Here is a 19,266-nt window from a genome sequence, read left to right as displayed (position 1 = left end):
TGGGTTCATGGGATTCGTTGGTGAGGCAGTCGTTGTGTGGCGAGGGTATGACAAGCAAGGAAGTTGAATCGAGACGGAGGTGGAGATGGAGCTTCTTGATTCCGTCGGGTGCCACGCAGGTTGAGTGGTATGGTTGTGTTACATACATAGTATTGATGGCTAGGGTGAGGTGTGTCTTTGCTGAATGTGGCAAATGGCGTGATGGGTTGCGTGGATGGTTTGGGGCAGGTTTGCGAAGTTTGCTGCTGTGTTGGTCGTTCGAGGCGATGTTGAGGAAGCAACACTGCTGACTGGTGCTTCCAAGGTAATGGTGTTGCAAAACAGAGGCTGAGTGTGAATGTTGGATGCAATGCTCGACTGTGCGGCCTTGACCGACAGATCTGTGGCGTTGTTGTTGCGGCTTCAGTTTCAGTGATGTTCGAGCAAGCTCAGGAAACCAAGATCGCGCCTATATGGTACATGAGGCTCCATGGGTCTTGGACTTTGCACAGCAGACTTGGAATGTTCTCTGACATGAACAGCATCAATTCCGTTATGAGACCAAACCAGCAAGCGAGATGCAAGTACAGGCGATTTGCGGTCGAATCGAACGCCCGAGATTTCACTTTGTAGTAAGTCCATCGTACTCTGATGAAGACCCACTCGTAGAGGTGAAGTCAAGTTGACTTCCTTCGGACAAAAGCCTGTGTTGAAGTCTGAAACGCCTCGACGCAAACTCTCGCGCATATGAAGGTGTAAGCTCGCGCGTATCGAAGTCTAAATTCTTCTGGATTTATGCTACGGCATATTTGTCTGCGAGGCGCTGCTTTATCGGAGAAATATGTGTTGTGCATGCGCTCGCCTGTCTGCTCATCTGTTTGCTCTGGAGAACGAGCTGCACGATCTTGATACACAAAGAGAAGCTCTTATGCAATGGCGACGTTGGTTTTCCAGTCGAAATGTAGAACTGCTCGCGACATGATCGACTCATCCTTGTCTTGAGGCACTTCTGAGCCAAATGTAAATGGAAAGATCCTTCTCGAATTACTGACAGTCAGGCAGTTGGCTGCTGATAATGCACTTTATGCCTCATTCTCTTGCGCTTTCGGGCATCTCGCTGAAGAAGTTTTACAACGTCTCTCTTAGCAGGAGCAGCAGAGGAAGGAGCAGGTGTATCGCCACTTCTCGTTACTTTTCATCAATTTGCATCCGAGTAAAGCTCTCCAGGACGAGAGCACTACGGTGAGCGCAGACCAGATTAGCAAAGTGGATTCAGGCAAGTGAAATTTTGTCTCGACCTTTCGTGGCGGAATGAGCAGCGCAATGGATCCTTCTGCACTCTCATGTGTGGACTCGGATAGCATGCACGCCATCTGTCCAGACGGGCTGTCTTGCCGATCGATAGGTGATCCTGCTCTGCACCGAGGATGGTTCTCACCAATTTGCAGCTCATCTGAGTATACCAATGCTATGCTCGTCCACAAACGGCTCGCCGAGCCGAAAGCAGCGAGGCCGCTGTATCAATGAATGAGCAAGTCCGCAGGCGATGCATACAAAACGGCCCAAGTTTTCGAGCAAGCAAGTATTTCCCAGTTTTACCTACCGACGCCTCGCTAAGTTCGACAAAGTGTTCCGCAATGGAGCTGCTCTCACGCAAATAGTACGTTGTTGTCCAGATCGTCCACTTCTCTCATGCCCTCACCGGTGCGCAGGCCGAGATCTCGCTTCTTGGCCTTTCTCTCCAACTCACCCTCCGCTCTCTTATTGTATCGTCCGGCCTTTTGTCGTCTGAGGTCGGATCGGATTTGGTTGGGACTGACGAATTCCTTGTTCTCGTAGATGACCGGTCCACCGAAGCTGCCCTCCAGAACCACGATCGGCGTGAGGACGAATCGTGGTCCAATTTCCACCAGACTGACATGTGTCTCGCCCTTGCCCGTAGCCTTGCTCATCACTTGCGACTCGGCACCTGTCACTGCGCTTTCCTCAGCAGCCTTGCTCTTTCCTTGCTCTGTCTCGGAGATCTGATAGCATCGGATCCAAACTTTTCCGTCTGCGATCGTGAAGCCCATGACATGATCCACGAAGGGCTTCACTTTTCGCGAGCTCGGCGGCACACCGAATGTGTGGCTCAAAAGCTCTTTCACGAGCTTCCAGTGCGCTGAGCCATCGAAGTGCTTGTCGAAGCTCAAGATCGGCCTGCTGCCCTTCAAGCAGTTTCCGGTGAAGTTCAGCTCCTCCATAGTGTGTATATTTTGGCAGTGGAATTTGACAGTGGGCCCGTTCGGAGGTTTTGATAGCCAAATGTAAAGATCCTTGGCTTTTCGCGCTTCGAAGAAGAGGACATTGTTGCAGTTGTAGAGATCGGCGAGCTCATTCAGTTGATGTAATTGCGATTTTGTGTCGAGTTTGGCGTCTTTGCGGGAGTGAGGCAGGAGCGCATAGAGGTCGTTCAGTAAATGTCGGTGGCTAGAGAATACATCAGCTTATGTGGAAGAGAGGGAATCATGTAGATAGCATACCGGTATGTTACGCCTCTGGAGGTGAGAATGAGCACTCTTTGGCGGTTCTTGGGCTTGCCGTCGCCATTTTCGGTAGCACTCGGCACTCCATTCGTCTTAGATTTGGACACAGATTTGTAGACTGCCGCCATGGTGAATGCGCGACAACGTTGTGGGTGTTGGTGCTAGAAATGACTTTTTGGCGGATTGGTTGCGACTATGAAAAAAGATGGGCGGGTGTTTCCGCACGGGCCCGATGCCGACGGAGCTTGCTGCTTCGTGTGGCTTTGCGAGATGGAAGCCTCTTCGATGCTCATACACGTCGCAATGAGCCCAGGCTGCAGTGTCAGATTTGGCAGACCGAGACAGAACAATCTACTGTATTTTTCGGGACAGTCGTACGCCGTCCGTGATGGAAAAGAGCATCTTTACAGAAATGGTGGTGTTGGCGTAGTCTCGAGCAGTGTGGAGACGGCAGACGGGGTGTGCGTCGCGGATCGGACTTGCTCAAAGAGAAGAAGCTCAGCACAGTGGTCAAGCAGCCCGCAGCCCACCATCAGCAATCAGACGCGAGCAAGCACACAAGCCCATTTTGCGCCAAACGCGCGAATCTGCCACTGGCAGAAAATGGCATAGAAACACGCTTCATATACGCCACTGTACGCGTGTAGAATATAGTCGCGTCTCGGGCGAGCAGTTTTGGTGGAGGAGCGTAGACGACGTCTGTAGAGTTCAGCGTGCAGCGCCAAACGAGCCGAGCGACCAAGATCCTCATCCCCATGCCATCATATCGAGCCTGCACTCTGCCACTGAAACTGCGCCCGCCTCTTCGTGCCCCCCATCCCACACCCTCGCCGTCCCGCCAGCACACCACCTCGTCCTCCACCATCACGCGCCTTGGCAGCAACGCCGACGTCAAGCATCGGTTAAGACAAGGGGCACGCCTGCCGTGTGCGGATCGCCCGTCCATTCTTGCGACCGACCGCGCAGTGGAGCAAAACGCGCCGCCAAACGTCTCGAGCAGCTGCGCATCCAGCATCTCCATCACCCCCGTGTCGGCAAACGATACCATCCATTGAACGTGGTCGATGGCGCGCTTGTGAGGCCAAAAGAACGAAGGACCGCCCAACGGCCGCGGCGGAGAGCCACGGCCAAAGTCAGCAATCATGGAGGGAGCGCAAAGCAGCCAACCTTCGCCATCCCAGGCATACGCATCCCATCCCAACTACAATTCATCAGAAAAACACCAACGCCATCGATCCAGCTCATATAACGCGGGTCCGCCGCCATCACCAGGACACTACCGCTCTGTGCCAGCGAGCCCAAACGCCTACAGGGGCCCTCCACCTGCGCCTGACAGGCCAACGTCCAGCTACTACGATCCAACACGAGAAGAAAGAGCAAGCAATAGAGATGCCAGCGTGACCAGCACGCCATACCATCCTCGTTCACCCGTGCAAAGTCGGCCTCACGAACCACTGCCGCCATTGATGTCACACGTGAATGGCCACGGCGCCGATGCACGCTCCAACATCAGTCGCCATCCAAGTCAATCGTCGCCGACGGCAACATCACACGCTCATCCACATCCGCCTCCACCTGGCGATGTTCGATCGCCCGCCTACGATCCTGTCCGCGGCAACGGTCACCACTCGCATACCACGAGCACAGATTCTGCAACCGCACCGCCTCAGCCTGAACGCGCCAATAACCCAATGAACATGGCGAATCTGCTGTCCAACCCAGTCGCGACTCCCGAGCCTGCTGCTCCGCTTGCACCTCCGAAATCGCGCAAACCACCTACTCCGCCTGAGCCGTCTGCGCTCTCAAAGCCTTCAAGTCGCAAGGCGAGTAGAACATCGAGCGTATCTCAATCAGGTGCGCGTGGCAAGGACATAAGCGCCGATGCATCGCACGCTTTGTCGTCTGCACCCCGGCCCCCGCCAGTCTCACAACCGCCAGGACTTGCTGCCGCATCACCTGTCGGGATAGCTCAGCTGACAGGGCCACCGAGTCTGACCATTAGAGATACCGAACTCGCGTATCGAGAGATCGAGGAGCGCGATCTTTCTGACCTCGAAAGTGAGGATGTTCCGGGACTGGAAACCTCGAAGCGAGAATGGCAGCAGCGTACTCACAAGAGAGCACTGGAGAAAGAATTCGAGGAGGCTCAGAAGAGAAAGCGACGACGGCTGAAGAATATGTTGAGCTACCACGATCACTTCAATGCGGCCTCCGAATCCGATCGCACCGTCTTTATCGACCAGTACGAGGCAGAGGTGGCTGAAGAGGTGAAGCTTCGCGAGATTGAGGAAGACAAGGAGCGCAAGAAGGATCAGCAGCGAAAGCGACGCCGGGAGAAGGCCATTGCAGACGAGCAGCAAAAGAAAGAGGAAGCTGAGCTCGCCTTGGCATCAGTACAGGACCCAGAAGAACGCATGAAGATCGAGAAGGAGATTCAGCGCTACGACAAGAAGATACGTGACACTCAGAGCAGATTGCAGGGCATCACACCATCCAGGGAGTCATACTTGCGCAACGAGTCGCCTCACAATGCAGGTGCCCTTGGACGACGCGAACGTGAGGTGAATCTGGATGGTGGGCTCATGACTTCGTTCTACACGTCAGGACAGAATGGTGCCGGCGATGAAGGAACTCCAGAATTCTCCACTGGACGAGGTCGAGGACGCGGCGGGCGCGGTGGCGGTGCCAGAGCCAGGAAGTCCAAAGAACAGAAACTCGCCGAGAAGGAGAATGCTCGTCTGGCTCAAGCATTCATCGACCAAGGCCAGGATCTGCCGCTAATCGCGCCCAAAGAAGAGGAGCGCCTCGCTGCTTATGCCGAGCGTCTAGCAGAGCGCAGAGCTGCCGCGCGTGAGGACTCAGAGCCATTGAGCGAAGCTACGCCAGCTGTGTTTGACATGCAGCCAACTGCTGGCCTGACGGGAATGGCCAAATTTGACAGCAAAGGCTATATCCAGATCTACGAGCAGATCACCAAAGGTGATATTGCGAAGAACATTCCGAAGGTCGTCCGCATCAAGAATAACAGTCTCGACACCAAGCAGTCGAACGCACGCAAGACTGCACAGCTCGCCGCCAAGGAGGCACGAAGATGGCAATTGAAAACCAACAAGAGTCAGAAGGATGTTGCCGCTCGTGCCAAGCGCGCTATGCGAGAGATGCTAGGATTCTGGAAGAGGAACGAGCGTGATGAGCGTGAAGGCAGGAAGGTTGCTGAGCGCCAGGAGCTGGATAAGGCAAAGAAGCAAGAGGCAGAGCGTGAAGCCAACAGGCAGAAACGCAAGCTGAACTTCCTTATCTCGCAGACGGAGCTGTACTCACATTTCATTCGCAAGAAGGTACGAACCGACGACTATGAGGACGATGGCGAGGGCGTTGCGGCTAGCGACAAGAAGATCGAGGATGATCCGAATGCCAAGCATGTTGTCGACCTTCCTGACTCTGTCGCCAATCCCGGACAGAAAGTCACCAACTTCGACGAACTGGACTTCGATGCCGAAGACGAGACTGCTTTGCGGCAAGCGGCCATGGCCAACGCTCAGAACGCGCTCAAAGAGGCGCAAGACAAGGCGCGCGCCTTCAACAAGCCCGACAAGTCTGACGATGAAGATGGCCAAGACCTTGCAGCTGCGCAGGCGAACTTCGACGAAGGTGAAATGAACTTTCAGAACCCCACCTCGTTACAGACCATGGACGTGTCGCAACCGAAGATGTTGTCTTGCCAGCTCAAAGAGTACCAACTCAAGGGCCTCAACTGGTTGGCGAACTTGTACGAACAGGGCATCAACGGTATTCTTGCCGACGAGATGGGTCTCGGAAAGACAGTACAGTCCATCTCTGTCATGGCATACTTGGCTGAGACGCACGATATTTGGGGTCCATTCCTCGTTATCGCGCCAGCAAGTACACTGCACAATTGGCAACAGGAAATTGCAAAGTTCGTGCCGACGCTGAAGGTGCTCCCATACTGGGGTTCTGCAAGAGACCGCAAAGTCTTGCGCAAGTTCTGGGATCGCAAGCACATCACCTACACCCGCGACAGTCCTTTCCATGTACTTGTCACTTCCTATCAACTGGTGGTACAAGACACAGCCTACTTCCAGAAGGTTAAGTGGCAATACATGATTCTGGATGAGGCTCAAGCCATCAAGTCCTCGCAATCCTCTCGGTGGAAGTCGCTTCTCAATTTCCATTGCCGCAATCGTCTGCTGCTGACGGGTACACCGATTCAGAACAATATGCAAGAGTTGTGGGCGTTGCTGCACTTCATCATGCCTTCCCTGTTCGATAACCACGACGAGTTCTCCGAGTGGTTCTCCAAGGATATCGAAAGCCACGCGCAATCGAACTCCAAGCTCAACGAGGATCAGCTCAAGCGTTTGCACATGATTCTGAAGCCATTCATGTTGCGTCGTATCAAGAAGCACGTTCAAAAAGAACTTGGCGACAAGATCGAAGAGGACGTCTTCTGCGACCTGACCTATCGACAACGTGCCTACTACACTAACCTGCGCAACAAGATCAGTCTGATGGACTTGATTGAGAGAGCAGCTGGAGGCGATGACCAGGATACTGCCACGCTGATGAACTTGGTCATGCAATTCCGGAAAGTGTGCAATCACCCTGATCTTTTCGAGCGTGCAGACACTGTCAGCCCTCTAGCCATGTCTTACTATGCTGAGACAGCTTCGTTCATGCGCGAGGGACATAACGTCAACGTTGCGTACAGCGTGCGCAACATGATCGAATACTGGCTGCCAGGCTTCTTGGCTGACGGGCCAGGAAGACTCGAAATCGCTGGACCTGATAACCTGCAAGCTGGTTGGAGGAACAAGTGGTTGTCCAATGAGCTCAGCATCTGGAACGAGCAGCACATTCAGCAAAATCAGAAAGGTTCAAGCGGCTTTTCGTGGCTGCGCTTCACCGATCAGAGTGCCACTGACATTGTTTTGACCGCACGACGCTCACTCATCGATCGAGTGGTTGACCTCGCCAAGAATGAGAGCAGCGTCGACAAGCTGCGGGTAGCTTACGACGACAGCGATGATGAGGACAAGGAGAACAATGGCTGGACTCCAGTACACGACATGCTCAACATCGTGAAGCGCAATGATCGACGTTCATTGACAAAGGCGACGAATGAGGGATACCTCAGTCAGATCTTTAACATATCGCAGTTCGCCAGTCAAGAGCAAGGTTACAGCGTCATCGAGCCTTGCTACTTGCCCAAAGTCAATGCTCCGCCCATCGACTTAGTCTCTCCATCTCAACGTGCGCTCGTTGAGCAGGAGTCGGCATACTTCAATGTGCCGACGCGACGCGCACTATACCCGATCACCCATGAGACCGAGCGAGCGTTGCTGCATTCGAGGCTACCAGTCTCCAAGTACCCAGTCACCAACCTGCTGCCACGGCCTGAGAACGAGAAGCAGCGATACACGAAGATCCAGGTGCCGTCAATGCGCCGCTTTGTCACAGACTCTGGCAAGCTCGCTAAGCTGGATCAGTTGCTGCGCCAGCTCAAGGCAGGCGGCCATCGTGTACTGCTCTACTTCCAGATGACACGCATGATTGACCTGATGGAGGAGTACCTGACCTACCGCAACTACAAGTATTGTCGATTGGATGGCTCTACCAAGCTCGAAGATCGTCGTGATACAGTCGCCGCATTCCAATCGGATCCCAGCATTTTTATCTTCCTGCTCTCGACTCGTGCTGGTGGTCTTGGTATCAATCTGGTCGCTGCCGATACGGTCATTTTCTACGACTCTGATTGGAATCCTACGATAGATTCGCAGGCCATGGATCGTGCTCATCGTCTCGGCCAGACCAGACAGGTCACGGTATATCGTCTCATCACACGTAACACGATCGAAGAACGTATCCGAAAGCGTGCACTGCAGAAGGAAGAAGTGCAGCGTGTGGTCATTACTGGTCAAGCCGGCACAGGAGTTGATTTCACCAATCGGCCAAAGGAAACTAGTCGCAGCAAGGAAATGGCCATGTGGCTCGCCGATGACGACGAAGCTGAGCAGATCGAGCGCCGTGAAGCTGAGCTTGCTGATGAAGAGGCCAAGTCTGGCGGAAAGAAAAAGCGGAAGAACGCGAAGAAGGGCAAGGAGGTTTCGATGGACGATATGTATCATGAAGGTGAGCTATACCGTGACACGCCATACACATTTGCTAGCATTTACTGACCACTTCACAGGCGAAGGCAAATTCGACGATGGTCCGAGTCACGAGCCCTCCGGCGCCGCAACGCCAATTGGTGACGAACCGCCTCTTAAGAAGCGCAAAGGCACGAGCAAGAAGGCCAAGACGGTCAAACAGAGACTTGCTGTGATAGATGGAGAAGTGTAGACAAAAAAAGAACCGCCTGGAGTAGATGGGCAGGAGCTGTTTGGGCTTGTTTTCAGGGCGTCTGTATTTTTACCATCTTCGGAAAAACGCATTTGGCGTTTTTTTGTGGAGATTGACTCTGGCATAATTGGCATTTGACTGGTGGGTGGGGAGTGGGAGATGAGAGCGAGAGCGCAACGACGACAGCACTCTCTAACAGAAGGCTTTTTCTCGACGCCTTTTGTTTTCTTGATACCAATATCGATAGAGGGATATGATCATTGCATAATTGAGGGAGAATATGATGCGTTTGACTGTGCAGGTGCTTCCGACTTCGCATGATGACATTCGGTTCTCGGCATTGCGATATTTTGTTCTCATCAGTCTCGTCACATAGCATTGTGTCAGGAACGGTTCAGGCATATGATGACCGACTTACGATTGTGTCTAATCCACTTTCATCGTCGCAGGCGCTCCGATCGGTCGCTCGTACGCTCGATAATAACAAATCTACTCTCGCCCTTTTTGACTGCTCAAGGTGAACTTCAGTTGACACGAACGACTAATACAAATGCACGCCTTCCACAGCATGCAGCAGTGACATAAGAAAATCAGCGGCTGCCTCTAACGAGCATTAGAGCTGAATGCCGGACACCGTGCTACTCTACACTGCTTTGCGTCTCCACGCAATGTGCCGCAAGACTGGGAGTCTTCACTCCATCACCTGGGGTCGAGTGCCCCCAACCCTTTGGTACAAGTGAACCTCATGCTTAAGATGTTAAGCTTCCAATCGTTGCATGTATTTACCGAAGAGCGTCATATCACAATCTTCTGATAGCTCCACGTTCAGCGTTCGAGGAAGCAAAAGAGCTAGGCGTCGTTTCCCTCGAAGGCGATGTAGAGACACATGAAGTGCAGCATAAATACGATATGAACTCTTTCAAGAACGTCCGTGGCCGCAGTCACGAGCTGCTATCGCTAGCACTGTCCCTGATTTTGGCCTGACACTTCGATCACGGAGGTCAAAATCGTAATCGCGGACCGTACTTTACAAAACCCGTGGCAAGATATTGGCGAGACATTCGAGCGATGTTGGTAGTTTCGACCGTGGCCGTAAGTGAACAAATTTCGATATGCAACGAGGTGATCCATCGATTCTTGCAGCTGTACAGCAGTTCGGTGAGTTGTGAGCATGATGCGGTAATATTGCAGCTCGATGCGATCTTCTTTTCATGTTCCGTCTGACGCGCAGTGACGGAAGACCTAAGTATGCCTATCCAATGTGCACCGTCTCCAAATAGTCCTCTCTCAGTATGTAAGTATGGCGGCCAATGATTTCATATTCATCGGCGCTGTATAGATCGAAACAGATATGTTGATCGATGATTCGGTACATGGCAAGCTTTTTGTTCGGTGGGCGGAGCAACAGAATTTGCATATCCAATCCATCTTGGAAGCAATATAGAGCGTCCGCTTTCCTAGGTGAGCGACCGTCCCTTGTATAGAGCCATGGCATTCGCAATGCAGTAGGCCTGGCCCGCCGTCTGCGCCACAAGAAGCTCAAGCCATCTGGTTTGAAGAGCAAGAAGAACTTTGTAATCGGTCCATGCGGATGCTCCTCCGTAACTTTCTCCATGCCTACGATTGGGCCTAACAAATTGAGTTCCAATAATAGCTGTCCATTGGCACTGACTGACCCATGTACCGTAGTGCATCTTACGAACCTCGGGTCAAAATAACGATATTCTCGTAAATCAACCACCCAGGATGGCAGATTAAGCGCAGCCCCACGCTGATAACGACATGCTTCGAGAAGCCGCTTCACTTCTCCTCTGCGCACCATCAATCTGGAGAATTCTATGCATACTTCTCGCATCGGCAATGCGTAGTCCACCTGTACGCCATAACCTGGGTCGAGCGAGACGAGCGAGTAGAGACGATCTCGATCGTCCGAGCATTGAAGGTGCCCGTGGATGTTTAGTTGATCACACAGATCCTTTGGCGGTCCGGTCCCAGCCTCCGTCATTCGGAGAGCATCTACGGCTCTGAAGCGAACATCAAAAAAAGATCCCACGGCGACGTCTATGCTAGAAAGCAGCCATAACATATTCTGCATTTCAATACGACCCAAGGAGAATTCGGCCCAGCAATAATCGGTGGCACCGGATGAACGATTGCGAGATGCGCTCTCTTGCACTACCCAACGTCGTTGCCAGTATCTTCTTTCTAACCACAATTTTATTCCGGAGAGTTTTCTTGCGACCGCTTCTGGTGGCGCAGCGAGCATATATTGCCAGAACTCCTTTAGCGTCTTGTCACTGAATTCATTCTCGCCAACATCAATGTGAAAGAGCTCGCCAGCGAAATCTGCATCGTCTATCCGATTATGTCTCTCGCTGCAGGCATGCATAGTGCATCGACTATGGTCAACAGCCATAAGAGCATTCAAGACCACGATGGCGGCATTCCCGTTTCTACTTCCAAAACATTTGTTAAATGCTCTCGGATTGTCGTTGGGCACAATACAGTGTGAAAGCTGCCACACCGCAAGGTCATTGTCTCTCACAATATCCTCTCCGAGCCATACTATGCATCGCTCGGCGAGCTCGAAGATATCGGTCATCATAGCGACTTGAGCGCTTCGTTCTGCTGTGTTGTGTTGATCAATGCAGAGCGCATCTACCCACAGCCAACGTGAGTCAGTCTTGTAGCGAATTCTGCGCAGACCTTCCGATAGGTTTTGGGTGATGGAGACTTTTTTGCCGTGGAGGGTCAGCACACGGCTTGGTGAATCATCCCCGTCGTCCATGGCCCAGCTGTACGACACCGCGGTATAGGGCAATCTGCTCGCCTGCACGAGCGACACATAGGAGTCGAACTGCTTGTCGTCTGGAGATTCGAAACGCGAACCATATCCGAGTGGTTTTTGCGGGGCCATGGGCAGAGCTGGGCCCAGTGCCAACAGCTCAAGCCGAGCAACGAGTGGGCAGGCCAGCTCTGACGCCGGCTCCAAAATCAAAACACGAATCCATCTGTCTCCAGGTAGGGGCTCATAAATGTATTCATTTGCATGTTCTGGACTCCTGGTAAGAGCGTTCCCTTGCTCTCGTTCGTGGTCGAACTCGGCTGCATCCTGTTCGCTGTTGTGTGTCGACATCGCGAATGTTGCCCTTCTATGCCGGATGTGCCTGTTGAGATTGTCTGTTCGGTGGGCGAATGTCGGAACAGATTTCAAAAGTATAGTGGACATTTGTTGACCAGCGTTGCTAAGGTGTGAGTTCAAGACTTGTGCATGCGCTTGAAGCTTCGGTCGATGGTTTGCCAAGACCACTTCATGCAAGATGTCTGTGGTGGCTGTGCTCCGTGCCGTACATCACCGCCTGCTTGACGTATCAACGGCCAGAAAGATCGTGGCAGTGAACATGGTCTAAGCAGACCGCATACCATTACTTGCCATGCGCTGCAACGAGATCTATAGTGTCAAGATGAGGCATCAGCACAAGGGAGGAAGCGTGCTCATCCCATCGATCTGCTCGGGCCAACATTCCTCCTTGGAGCCCTCTCAGTTAGAATCATCATCATCCTCTGCAATTGCGATCGCATCCGCACTTTTGCCAGTCTTCATGCTTTTATTCGGCCAGGCAACCAGTTTTACGATGGGCTCTTCGTTTGGTGGGCTAGGCGTACCGCTCACTAATGCCGGCTGTGTTGAATGCCTAGAGCACAAGAAGATCTCGCCTTCCTATGTCGCAGCAGCACGATCAAAATCTTCGAGGGCATCGTTCGCATCACGACGGTATTCTCTGTTGCCTAGTACTGCAGTCTCATCCTGCTTCTCCTTTCTTGACACGTTGTTCTCGAGCGTTTCTTCGTCAATGTTCGTCATTTTGCCACCTACCGTTTGCGGTTCAATCTCGCCTATAGAGCATCCGTCAGGCTGTTACAAATAGGATCCGCTGTCCGCTCCTGAAGCTTGTGCATTAGACAGATGTTCGACTAGAATGGCAGTGTCCATCTGCCTTTGCTTTCCGCATGCTCGCTTGGCGGATCTCCTGACGAGCTGTAAGGCAGGACCAGGTTCTAGAGCTTGTGCAACATCTGCACAACTATCGCCGCACATGCCGTTGGACAGATCTGCACGCTCTTTTCGGATGCTGCGTCTGCGTTTTCTGCTTGCGTGATTTCCGGCATCAACGGGCGGTTCCATACTGTAGCGATTGGGTACGAGCGAGGAGATGAGCAGGCAGCCTGGAGAGATGAGGTCGCCGACGTATGAGCAACAGCCGCGCTGGTTCCGGTCGCATGGCCCACTGCACGATGGAATTGCGGGTCTGTTCGTTCGGATGTGACCAAGAGCTCGTTTATGCATGGAGATTGGAGGTGATTTTGGAGATCCGTCACATGACGTCAGCGGGAAGCGCGACGGGTTCGCGTTTGCGACCCACCGCGCGTTGCAAGGATGACGCACAATCTGGAGCGAGGAAGGTGCGACGACGGTGAGACAAGCCACGGTGATCACAGCGCGCGTTTCTATTCTCATCGTGCAATATCGCTGTGTGCGCGACGCTCTCGTCGCACTTCCGGTACATAGAAGCTCTCCACGAAAGCAGGTGACCGATGCAGACAGCAGATTGATTCGAGAGCAGCGCACCATTTTCGCGACAGAGATCGCACCGATCGTGCCGTTGGTCTCAACCCTCGAGCCGCCCAGCAGCTTCCTTGCGTGGCGGAGGCGAATCAGCGTCCCGGAAGGAGCGTGTGACATCGCCCTTGCTACACGTTCTCGTTCACGTGCCCCGCTCGACAGAGGTACAGCCTCGCGCGCTCGTCAGCTCGAGGACCTCACACGAGCTCCAGTCCTCCTCACCCATTGACCTCACCACCACCGCCGCGCCTCACCACCCCGACGCGTCGCCATTCTATTTCGCAGACGCCTTTCCACCCTGCCATCGCGATTGACACGTCCGATCGGCGACGACGATTAGCCCAGGTAAGTTCGCTGGCCGTCGGGCTTCCCGTGCTCCGGTGCGAACATTGCCGGCGCGTCGAATCCTGGCTTCTTGGCTTGTCCAGATCCCAGGCATGGACGTTCAGCCCAACGCTGCTTCCAAGTTCCAACTTCTCGACAGGAACTGATGCGTCGCGAACAGAAATTTCCCGGAATCCACGCTCTCACCTCTACAGGCACTGCCGCGACTGGTCCGCCGCTGCGCCTGCCTACGTCCGGCGCGCCCCCGCTCCACGATCCCATCGCACATTCACCGTTTGCAGCACCAGGGAATCCACTACAACGACCAAATCACGCGCCCGACGCGTCAATAAACAGAACAGCACTAGAGAGCTGTCGTCGACAGCTTGTGGTCGCCGTCCGATGGCAGCGACGCGTCAAAAAGCCGTCGCTCCATTGGAGATTTGGGAAGACTCCGACACCCACTTACACCAGCATCACTCTTCTACCGACGATGTAGAGGCGGCCTTGCTCAATGCATTCGGTCCCCTCAGCGACGCCTCAAATAAGTCCAACGTCCAGCTCAACCCCTCCGCTGGCCATAGCCGCCCCGGCTCTTCACCCTCCAAGAAAGACAGTTCCCCCTTGCGTCCGAGGAGCTCCCACCAGCTCATAGACTTCCGCCTGTCTCCCCCACGAAAGACGAATTTCCAGACAGATTCGCCCACCAAAGACAGCGGATTCTATGCCATGTACCAGCAGGTCGCACCCAAGATGGAGAAAAGCCTGTTCCCGCAATATTCCTCCGCGCACAACAAGGAGAACGCCTTCGAGGGCGCGTCGTTCGGCGATATGACCATGGCACCATACTCGGAAGTGGACTATGGCTACAAGGCTCCGCTGAAACGTGGCCTGTCCGACGCGGTGCCCATCAAGCAAGGCGCCAAGAAGCAAAAGACGTACCAAGATGAATCCTCCCTCGAACTGCCGCGCCCAGAAGATCTGCCTACAGTGACAGATGACGGGCAGAAACCACCACATAGCTATGCGGAACTCATCGGCATGGCGATTCTGCGATCAGAACATCGTCGCCTTACGCTGGCGCAAATATACAAGTGGATTTCCGACAACTTTGCCTTCTACCGAGAATCCGAAGGTGGCTGGCAGAACAGCATCCGCCACAACTTGAGTCTGAACAAGAACTTCATCAAGCAGGAGCGCCCCAAAGACGACCCAGGCAAAGGCAACTACTGGGTCATCAAGCCCGGCGAGGAGCGCCCATTCTTGCTCGGAAAGAAGCAGCCCATGAGAAAAATGCCTGATGGCGCTTCGTACCCGCATTCCATGTCAATGCCTCCAACGTCGGATCCTGCCAGCTTCAGACCAGGCAGCACTCCTGCTATTGGAAACTTCAGCCTAGGCCCGACATCATCATCGAGGAAGGTTGAGAGCAAAGACATTGACTCAGCCAAGTTCCCAGATGAGGCTGACCTCAGCTCGGATGGTACAATCCCTGCCTCGGATCCTGCTCTGCAGGACGATGAGCGTGACGAAGATGCAATGGCTATGCCGCCACCTCCACTTCACCTGCGCTCCTCGCCACCTCCCCCAGCAGACTTAGGATCCTCACCGCCAACGTTCGACGCGCATCGGAACGGCACACCACCAGTGGAAATCCGCCAGCACCCATCGAGCCGTTCGGGCAGCCGGCGACGAAGAGCTGGCGGTCTTGGTGATTCCGGATACTGGTCTTCTATCGAATCATCTGCCGCTCGCGGCGCCGCCATTCAACTAGCGTCAGAGAACGAAGTGCGTAGTCATCGCATCAAGAAGGGCCGTGCTGAGGCTGAGATCGCCCGCATCCGAAGCTCGTCATTTGACAGCCCAACCAAGGACCAGCATCGGTATCACGGGCTGCCTACTAGCTTTGGCTCTTCGCCTTCGCGCAAAGATGACAACCCTCTCACGCCAGCTGTTATCTTCAAGCGGCCAGCACGACCAGCAACTGCCGCATCACCCAACACTAACTTGCAAGACCATCGCAATCGTGTTCGGGCATTGTTGGGCTCACCAGCCAAGACATTCAGCCCGATGCCAGACGCTAGCACATGGAGCCCTGCCTTCGCGCTTAGTGAAGAAGGTCCGGTCGGACTCACACCGTTTATCTCACCTTACAAGGCGAGCAAGACTCCGTGGCGGCCTGCCGCCGAAAGCCCGAGTGCAGCCTACAATTTCAACAATGCTGCTTTCGACATCTTTATTGACCAACCGCAGGCAGATATTGCGGCCCGTGGTTCACCTGAGAAGCGAGGCAACAGGCGCCCGTCGCTTGTACGTGCAGCTACAAGCACGAGCATTCTGGCAGACATCACCGGCACTGCTAAGGGCAACAGCACACTCACACTGCCAGCAACAACCAATAGCCCATTCTCAATGTCTCCATTCCTCACCAGATCCGGGTCATTACGCTCACCTGCGAAGCTTGGTGGGTCACCGCTCAAGCAATCCCATCAACCCATACATACTGGCGCTGGAGATGACATGAAGTGGCTTGATGTTGGCCTCGGTGCAGAAAATCTGCCCGGTCCGACCATGAGCAACAAAGATGTTGCTGACCTGTTTGGCGTGGAGCTCAACAGTGATGGCAGTGAAGAGGGCATTGATATCTTCCAAGACTTTGGCAAGATTGGCCAGTCTGCGCAATTGGCTGCACCAGATCGCTCGACCGGCAGCCCGGTCAGAAAGTCAACAATGGGACCGCCAGCACGCCCTAATCTAGGACGAAGCGCTACCAGCAGGTGGTAGAAACGCCTTCGCTGGGTGCCATATCCAGCATGGCAAGGTACGACGAGAACGATGTAACGGCCTGACGAATTGACGACAGCGCTTTGATCCTTTGGAAACAGCTTCTGCTGGATAAATTCCTTTCACAACATTGCCACACGGCATTGATCCTTGCGGGCTTTTGCTAAGCCTCGGCGGAGGAGAATTGTTCTCTCAACAACTTTTTGAGAACAACTTTTTGAAAAACGAGATGGGCGTTTGGGGACACACGATGATTGTCTATGATAACGGCCGACGCGAGGAATCAAGTGCTGATAGTCCGAGTGCTTTTGGTGCTGCGTTCTTATGGATTATATATACTAGGGAGCATCTTTTATTATTGCTGTTGCGCTATGCTTTTTTGGTATGCTGGCTAATATTATGATTGCGGTTAGTCTATTGGTATGGTTGAAACGAGAAATATGGAAAGCGAAATTCCAGTTGATTCGTTCGAAACTTTTGCTCTTTCTTTTTCCGCTCTCCTCTTCGTTTTTGTGTTGTTGCTTCCTGACTGATCATCGCGCTAGCGACTGGGAGGTTTTTGATCCTTATTAATCTCGTGCATGTGTGACAAATCCAATCCACCACGAAAGCGTGCAGCGCAAGATGTGATCCTTCTATCACACCCGGAGAAGGAAAAGAGGAGAATTGTGTTTCAGCCAGGTCGTTCGTTCCCTGGAGCTCGCAGAAGCAGAGCTGAAGAGATTCGTCCTTGTGTTGCACAACACGTGCGTGCATATGAATGTGATATGTTTTAGTTGAGCCGCTGGGGAAGTTACGAGCCGGTAGCATGCTTCTTCTCCGCTGCGTCCCGTGAAGAGAAGAGAAGAGGAGGAGAACGTGCTTCGGGATCTTGGACTTCCGAAGACAACGATGGTGGTACAAGTGCGCTTGAATTGAGGTTGAGGAAGTTCATGGCATTTCCCCAAAGGTTTCAGCAAGGAGATGTTGACAATGGAGATGGATGCATTCGCTCAAGACGAAAAGTGGATGTATATCATTGTTGTGGCAGGAATACTTGATGAATTCCATTGTGAAATGTTCTGGCCTGGCATCGTGAAGACTTCTCGATTCGTAGAGAATGAAGTATGAGACATCACCAGACTGTCGGGAGAACAAGATCATTATGTACTGTTGACAATAACGCTGATGACGAAGGTGATGAAATATGTATCAAATCCTACTCCACTCTTCCCCCACGCGTTCGTGGTTGGACTCCACGCTCTGAGCATTGTCCACTTCAGGGCAATGAAGATCAACGAAGACTTTTACATTTGTGCTTAGACCCACTAGATGATGCCCGAAATGTTTCACAACTTTGGTATTCTACACTCCAGTGCTAGCAACTCCTGTCGCCATCCTACCAATACCCCAACCACCTCAGCGCCGAAGCATGTTCATTCGCCAACGTAACATATTCCATGATACTCTCGATACCACTGAACGCTCCCTTCGTCGTAAGATTATCTTCAAGCCAATCTGAAAGACTCTTCGATAGTATTCGGCAGAATTCCGCAGTCCCATTGATTTCCCAGAATTCGCATGGATGAATTGCAGTAGCGAGGGAGACTCCTTTGACGCTTAGAGTATGCTTCGTGCCTCTTTGGATACTTGTAGTGGGGTTTCCAGTTGCGAGTTGGAGGAGTGGGAGGAAGAGTTGTCGATCGTGTCGTGAGGTTTTGTGAGAGAGGGTTTGTTGTATGACGGCAGAGAGACGGCGATGGTATGTTTGGATTAGGATTGCGTCTGATCTGTTATTCTTTGAAGAAGGCTTGGGTTTTGAGGCTTTGTGTCTGAGATCTAAGCTGATGTCGGCGTAGTTTCCCCATCGTAGTTCGAAGTGTCGAAGTAGTGAGGCGTTGGTTTCTCCTATGTCATCAAGCCAGGTGACGAGCTCCAGAGGTATGATCCCATTGCAGATGTCGAAGTGGACTTGTAAATTGCTGTAGTAGACTGCTGTTGCTTCTTGTCGTAGTAGCTGGGATGTCCTGAGTAGCGGTGGAAGCCGATTCCTGGAAGGTTGATCCTGCATGGGTTGTGATGTCGAATCGCAAGAGTTGACGTAGGTCCACTCGTCAGTGAAGACGAAGGAGTAAATATTCAACCGGACTTCTGCAGGCAAGCTGAGGAGATTGACTAGTGAATGCATGATGTATAACGTTGTTGTCCCTTGGATTCACGAGCGAAGACGTTGCTAGTTGAAGAAGAATCGAGCACAATACTCATCACTCATACTTGGACAGGGACCGTTAAGATATAGCTTCATGTTCTCCACTCTGTCAAAGGAGTGCAGACTCCCACCCACGAGGTGCCTTCCATCATGAGGGCAATAGAGTTCGTTCAGCAATCACGGCATGCCGAAGCCTGCGCCCTCACACGCGTATCAGTTGAATCAAAACACGACCTGTCAGCTCCATTTCTGGCAAGATCGCTGTAAAGGGGTCCTTTCCATTGCATCCTCTGAAGGATTGGCGTTTGGCGCAAGGCGTGAGCGTTGGACTATCGCAGAGCAACTACCATAATACGTGCTAGTAGATACCTTCAGGGACGGCACTCCACCACAAAATGGATCCTATCCGGAAAGGTTGTATAAAGCACGGTCTAGCTTTGCTGCAAGAAGTGGATGGTTCGAGGGCTTCGGCATGTGGAAAG

At 52.9% G+C, this 19,266-nt stretch overlaps 4 protein-coding genes across 4 annotated transcripts; 2 read left to right on the top strand and 2 right to left on the bottom strand.

Annotated features, from left to right (window-relative positions):
* Window positions 1–1,628: 1,628 nt before the first annotated feature.
* On the bottom strand, window positions 1,629–2,632 carry RHO25_010443 (uncharacterized protein; the record flags this gene model as incomplete). Its single annotated transcript, XM_023602645.2, has 2 exons — window positions 1,629–2,448; window positions 2,502–2,632. 2 exons carry the CDS (start codon window positions 2,630–2,632, stop codon window positions 1,629–1,631), a joined length of 951 nt encoding a protein of 316 aa, XP_023450638.1.
* Window positions 2,633–3,646: 1,014 nt separating this feature from the next.
* Window positions 3,647–8,864, top strand: RHO25_010442 (uncharacterized protein; the record flags this gene model as incomplete). The annotated part of the gene is made up of 2 exons (XM_023602646.2): window positions 3,647–8,654; window positions 8,713–8,864. 2 exons carry the CDS (start codon window positions 3,647–3,649, stop codon window positions 8,862–8,864), a joined length of 5,160 nt encoding a protein of 1,719 aa, XP_023450676.1.
* A 1,252-nt stretch (window positions 8,865–10,116) lies between these two features.
* On the bottom strand, window positions 10,117–12,000 carry RHO25_010441 (uncharacterized protein; the record flags this gene model as incomplete). The annotated part of the gene is made up of 1 exon (XM_023602647.1): window positions 10,117–12,000. One exon carries the CDS (start codon window positions 11,998–12,000, stop codon window positions 10,117–10,119), a length of 1,884 nt encoding a protein of 627 aa, XP_023451478.1.
* A 2,214-nt stretch (window positions 12,001–14,214) lies between these two features.
* On the top strand, window positions 14,215–16,596 carry RHO25_010440 (uncharacterized protein; the record flags this gene model as incomplete). The annotated part of the gene is made up of 1 exon (XM_023602648.2): window positions 14,215–16,596. The coding sequence occupies one exon, from the start codon at window positions 14,215–14,217 to the stop codon at window positions 16,594–16,596; it is 2,382 nt and encodes a 793-aa protein (XP_023450678.1).
* Between the last annotated feature and the right edge of the window lie 2,670 nt (window positions 16,597–19,266).

This window comes from Cercospora beticola, chromosome 7 (assembly GCF_033473495.1).
Source record: "Cercospora beticola chromosome 7, complete sequence".
Taxonomy (NCBI): domain Eukaryota; kingdom Fungi; phylum Ascomycota; class Dothideomycetes; order Mycosphaerellales; family Mycosphaerellaceae; genus Cercospora; species Cercospora beticola.
Note: the sequence above shows the minus strand (reverse complement) of the source record. Positions and strands in the feature narration are given on the sequence as shown.